Source organism: Nicotiana sylvestris, chromosome 10 (assembly GCF_000393655.2).
Source record: "Nicotiana sylvestris chromosome 10, ASM39365v2, whole genome shotgun sequence".
NCBI lineage: Eukaryota > Viridiplantae > Streptophyta > Magnoliopsida > Solanales > Solanaceae > Nicotiana > Nicotiana sylvestris.
Genome location: NC_091066.1, coordinates 168,515,561 through 168,521,626, shown reverse-complemented (window position 1 = coordinate 168,521,626; position 6,066 = coordinate 168,515,561). Strand labels below are relative to the sequence as shown.

The 6,066-nt window shown below is 46.1% G+C and overlaps 1 protein-coding gene across 1 annotated transcript; it reads right to left on the bottom strand.

Moving 5' to 3' along the window:
* Positions 1 to 241: 241 nt before the first annotated feature.
* Positions 242 to 4,369, bottom strand: LOC138880242 (uncharacterized). Its single transcript, XM_070159920.1, has 6 exons — positions 4,168 to 4,369; positions 3,277 to 3,476; positions 2,472 to 3,185; positions 1,620 to 1,801; positions 790 to 1,016; positions 242 to 681 (listed from the first exon to the last, which is right to left on the bottom strand). The coding sequence occupies exons 1-6, from the start codon at positions 4,367 to 4,369 to the stop codon at positions 242 to 244; spliced, it is 1,965 nt and encodes a 654-aa protein (XP_070016021.1).
* Between the last annotated feature and the right edge of the window lie 1,697 nt (positions 4,370 to 6,066).

Here is a 6,066-nt window from a genome sequence, read left to right as displayed (position 1 = left end):
CCATAGATGCATCTATTTCTATCGAGGAGATCGGCCCGATCCACAAATATCAATTATCATCAAGAAGCACATGGGACAAATATCTGAGTAAGTCAAGAGAGATCCAAAAATATCTCTTAAATAAATGTTCGTCCTTGTACGGGTTTAGATTCACACCTGAAGCATTGAACAAGTGCGGATATATGCTCTGTATGTCCTTCTCGGACTCCCAGGCCGCCTCCTCGACTGGTTGGCCCCTCCACTAGACTTTTACTGCAAAAACACTCTTCGATCTCAACTGGCGCTCCTGTGCATCAATGATGGCAATTGGCTCCTCCTCATAGTTCAAGCTCTCGTCTAGCTGAATAGTGCTGAAGTCTAGCACATGGCATAGGTCGGCGTGATACCTCCGAAGCATAGACACGTGAAAAACTGGATGAACTACCGATAAGCTGGGCGGTAAAGCAAGCTCGTAGGCAACCTCTCCAACTCGCCTCAACACCTCAAATGGGCCAATAAACCTTGGGCTCAACTTGCCCGTATTCCCGAATCTCATAACACCCTTCATTGGAGAGACCTTCAAGAGAACCTTCTCGCCGATTATGAATGATATATCACGTGCCTTCTGATCTGCGTAACTCTTCTGTCTGGACTGTGCTGTGCGAAGCCTTTCCTGAATCAACTTTTCCTTTTCCAAGGCATCTTTCACCAAGTCAGTACCGTACAATTTAGCCTCACCAGGCTTAAATCACCCGATAGGAGAACGACATCGCCGACCATATAAAGCCTCAAATAGAGACATCTCGATACTGATCTGATAGATGTTGTTGTAAGCAAACTCTGCCAAGGGCAATAACTGGTCCCACTGCCCTCCAAAGTCAATCACACGTGTTCTAAGCATATCCTCCAAAGTCTGAACTGTCTGCTTCGACTGTACGTCGGTCTGAGGATGAAATGCTTTGTCGAGCTCCACACGGGTCCCCAACTCACTCTGAATGGCTCTCCAGAAATGGGAAATAAACAGAGGGCCTCTATCTCTGTGCAACCGAACAATCCCAAATGTAAATCCGAGCCAACCTTTCTGAAGTACAAGTAGTCATAACAGAATAAAGTGTGCCGACTTGGTCAACCTGTCATCAATGACCCACACTGCATCAAACTTCCGCAAGGTCTGGGTTAACCCAACTATGAAGTCCATAGTAATGCGCTCCCATTTCCATTGAGGTATAGGCATCTGCTAAAGTAGGCCACCTGGCCTCTGGTGTTCATACTTAACTTGCTGGCAATTCAAACACCTAGCCACATACTTCACTATGTCTTTCTTCATCCGCTGCCACCAATAATGCTGCCTCAATTCACAATACATCTTTGTAGCACCCGGATGAATGGAATACTGTGAACTGTGTGCCTCCTCTAGAATCCTCTCTCTTAGGCCATCAACATTAGGAACACATAGGCGACCCAGGAGTCGCAGGACACCATCCTCGCCGATAGAAACCTCCTTGGAACTACCCTGTAGCACCGTCTCTCCGAGAGCTGCCAAATGTGGATCATCAAATTGTCGGGCCTTGATCTTCCCCAATAATGAAGACTGAGCAACAACACACGGAAGGACTTAGCTGGGCTCTGAAATATCCAACCTCGCAAGTCTCTTAGCCAAGGACTGAATGTTCAAAGCTAGTGGCCTCTCCTCTGCTGGAATGAATGCCAAGCTACCCATACTCTCTGCTCTCCTGCTTACGGCATCCACGACCACATTTTCCTTTCCCGGATGATAAAGAATGGTGATATCATAATCCTTCAGTAACTCCAGCCATCTACGCTGCATCAAATTGAGATCTCTCTACTTGAACAAATGCTGTAAGCTACGATGATCAGTATACACCTCAAATGACACCCCGTACAGATAATGCCTCCATATCTTATGAGCATGGACAATCACGGCCAACTTTAAATCGTGCATATGATAATTCTTCTCATGAATCTTCAGCTGACGTGAAGCGTATGCAGTAACTCGTCCCTCCTACATCAATACACAACCCAAGCCAACGCGTGAAGCATTGCAATATACCGTGTACATCCCCGAACCTGAAGGCAATACAAGAACTGGCGTTATAATCAAAGCCGTCTTGAGCTTCTGAAAGCTCGTCTCACAATTATCGGAACCAACGGAAAGGAGCACCCTTCTAGGTCAATCTAGTTAGAGGTGATACAATAGATGAAAATCCCTGCACGAATCTGCGGTAATAACCTGCTAACCCTAGGAATATCCTGATCTCAGTCACTTAAGTAGGACGTGGCCAACTCTGAATTGCCTCAATCTTCTTGGGATCCACCTTAATACCCTCTCCTGACAAAATATGCTCCAAGAATGACACTGACTCTAGCCAAAACTCACACTTGGAGATCTTAGCATATAGCTTCTGCTCTCACAAGGTCTGAAGCACTACTCTCAAATGCTACTCGTGCTCCCCCAGGCTATGTGAGTATACCAAGATGTCATCAATGAAGATGATAACAAAGGAATCAATATAGGGTCTGAACACCCTGTTCATCAAGTCCATAAAAGTTGCTGGGGCATTAGTCAAGCCAAAGGACATTACCAAAAACGCATAATGACCATATCTAGTACGGAAAGCAGTCTTCGGGACATCAAAGTCCCGAATTTTCAAATGATGGTACCCTGATCTCAAGTCGAAATTAGAGAACACCCTAGCACCCTGCAACTGGTCAAACAAATCATCAATGCGCGGCAACGGGTACTTGTTCTTGATGGTAGCCTTGTTCAACTGGCGGTAATCAATGTACATCTGCATGGTCCCATCCGTCTTCATTACAAACAACACTGGTACACCCCAAGGTGACACACTTAGTCTAACAAACCCCTTTGCTAACAACTCCTCAAGCTGCTCCTTCAAATCTTTCGAAGCCATACAGTAAGGCGGAATAGATATAGGCTGGGTACCTGGAGCCAAATCAATACAGAAATCAATATCACAATCTGGTGGCATGCCAGGAAGGTCAGAAGGAAGCACATCGGCGAACTCCCGGACTACTGGAACCGAATCAATCATCAGAGACTCTACGATGGTGTCCCGAACATAAGCTAGATAAGCCAAACAACCGTTCTTGATCATATGTCGAGCCTTCAGAAAAGAAATAACCCGACTACATGTATCAACTGAGGAACCTCTTCCACTCCAACCCTGGCAATGCAGACATTACTAATGTAACAGTCTTAGCATGGCAATCTAGGACGGGGGGATATGGAGACAAACAATCAATGCTGAGGATGACCTCAAAGTCGGTCATGTCAAGCAATAGGAGATCTGCTCTAGTCTCGAAACTGCAAAATGTGACCACAGAGGATCGGTAGATCCAATCCACAACTGTAGGATTGCCCACAGGAGTGGACACATGAACATGAGTGCCCAAAGGCTCATGAGGAGTATTCAGGAAATGAGCAAACAGAGATGACACATATGAATAGGTAGACCCTGGATCAAATAACACTGAAGCATCCCTACCGCAGATGAAAATAATACCTGTGATAATGGCATCTGAGGCCAATGTATCTGGTCTGGCCGGAAGGGCATAGAATCTGGTTGTAGCGCCAGCTGGCAAGCCTCCACCTAACTGAGCGGTAGCTGGCTGACCTCTGCCTGCCTGGCCTCCACCTCTAGGACGGCCTCTACCAATTTGTCCCCTGCCTCTAGGCGGTTGGGAAATCTATGCTGAAATCATGGGCTGCTAATCCTGCTGCACTACCATACACCGAAGTCTAGAGCAGTACCTCCTCATATGAATAAGGTCTCTGCACTCAAAACAACCCTATGGTGTGGCGGCCTGTTGCCCTGATGACTGACCCTGATAGCCTGTAGACCTACTAGAAGAAGCTTGAATAGCTGGTGGATGGTATGAACTCTCTGGCATAGCACTGAATTAGGAACCAGAAGAACCTTGGGGACCTGAATACCTACTGGAGGAACCTTGAATAGCTGGCGAGCGGTAAGAACTCTCTAGTATGGTGCTAAAATAGGGGTGTGCTGGAGCACCCCGAGCAGGTGGCGGTGCCGAATATGGGGGCCTGCTAGGCTGACCCCTCCTGAACTGACCTCTACCTCCCCGGGGCACCTCTAAACTCTCTAGAGAATATAGCCCTTTTGTCCTGCTGCATCTATTCCCTACCTCTCAGACGGTATCCCATAATTCTTGGAGCAATCTCCACCACAAACTGATAAGGATTCCCTATCTCCACCTCTGGGGCCATATTGGTCCTAATGCCAGAATGCAACCCTGCAACAAACCTCCTCACCCTCTCTACGTCAGTAGGAAGTATCATCAGTGCATGGTGGGATAACTCAGAAAACCTCGCCTCATAGTCAGTCATGGACATCTAACCCTGCTCAAGCTGCTTAAACTGATATCACAGTTCTTCCCTCTTAGAGCGTGGGATATACCTGTCCAGGAATACTGTGTGAACTGACCCCAAGTGATGGGAGGATAACTTGCTGGCCTGCCAAGAACATACGACTTGCCACCATCTACGGGCCCTGCCCTCCAGCTGGAAAGTAGTGAAGTGAACCCTATGCGACTCCAGTATCCTCATGTTGTGCAGTCTGTCCCTGCACCTATCAATGAAATCCTGGGCATCCTTATGACGCTCACCCCCGAAGATAGGAGGGTGTAACCTAGTCCATCTGTCCAATAACTTCTACGAATCACCATTCGTAGCTGGTCTGGGCTCGGGTACCACTACAGCAACTAGATAAGCCCCAGCCGCGGGTAGTGCACATGGATCTGATACACTGTAGCTACATGACCAAGAGCCTGAGCAGTACGGGTCTGTGCTCCCCCTCCCACTTGTGATGTAGCTAGATTCGCTGGCCATCGGGGTAGGCTTAGTTGCAGGCACCTCGGCCTACTCCTCAATGATAGGATCTCCCATATGATCTACTAGTGGTACTACTAGAATGGCTCTGGAACGCCCTCGTCCCCTACCTCGGGCTGGTTCCCTCCCCCAGCCTCTGCCTCGGCCTCTAGTAACGGGGGGAGTAGCTCCTCCCAGGTCGAACATCCTCCATACGTGTCCTCACCATCTGTGAGAGAATAGAGGAGGGAAATTTAGTATACCAACCACTGCACAATAGGATTTGAATAAAGAGTGGTATCCTAACACCCTATAGCATCTCAAAGATAAATACAGACGTCTCCGTACCGATCTACAAAACTCTATTAGATTTGCCCATGACTTGTGAGACCTACGTGAACCTAGTGCTCTGATACCATGTTGTCATGACCCAATTTCATTACCGGTCGTGATGGCTACCAACACCGTTGTCAGGAAAGCCAACCTGAAAGTATTAGTGAGTTCTCATTTTTACTTAATCAAAACAATTCCAACATTTTCTTATGTTGAATTTAAAACAAGATATAATTAGCAACGTAAAATAATAGTTATACGACCCAAACGAATAGTCTACTAATATGTGTGCCAAGATCAGATGTCATAAGTATATGGGCATCTAGTAGAATATACAAAAGAATAAATTTATCCTACTATCTGAAACAGAATAGACAATCAAAAACAAAGAGAGACTCCATTACGCTTCTGAACGACATAGCAATGGAGCAGCTCACCGTGGAATCTCAGCCTACTATCAAGAATGCACACTAGCGAGGTAGCAAGATGTACCTACCTTAGGACCTATACAATTAAGTACAGAAGCGTAGTATGAGTACATAACCAACATGTACCCAGCAAGTATCCAATCTAACCTCAAAGAAGTAGAGACGAGGGGTCGACTTGACACTTACTAAGGTCAATACCAATTAATGATTAAAGATTACACTTAGCATGAATAACATGGACATAATAGCAAGTTCAAAGTTCACAAAGAACAATATATCAGTTTCAGTCATGTATTATAAAAATTTCCCTTCAAAGTATTTAACAGAGTAAGTCATGAATAAGGTTTCACATAAATATCATGCACACATTATGCCGAGGTCGTACGACTTGGTCCAATATAAAAGAAATTGTGCACTGCCAGAGGGTCGAATGGCGTGAATCAAAGATGTATCTAT

Bases quoted from the DNA above. Each gene is read 5' to 3' on its own strand.
- LOC138880242 (XM_070159920.1), bottom strand. From the start codon at position 4,369: ATGACTGACTATGAGGCGAGGTTTTCTGAGTTATCCCACCATGCACTG. The intron at 3,186-3,276 runs GTCATCCTCAGC...CTGCATTGCCAG, and splicing joins TTGACATGACCGACTTTGAG to GGTTGGAGTGGAAGAGGTTC. The intron at 682-789 runs GTATCGAGATGT...ACTTGGTGAAAG, and splicing joins CAACAACATCTATCAGATCA to ATGCCTTGGAAAAGGAAAAG.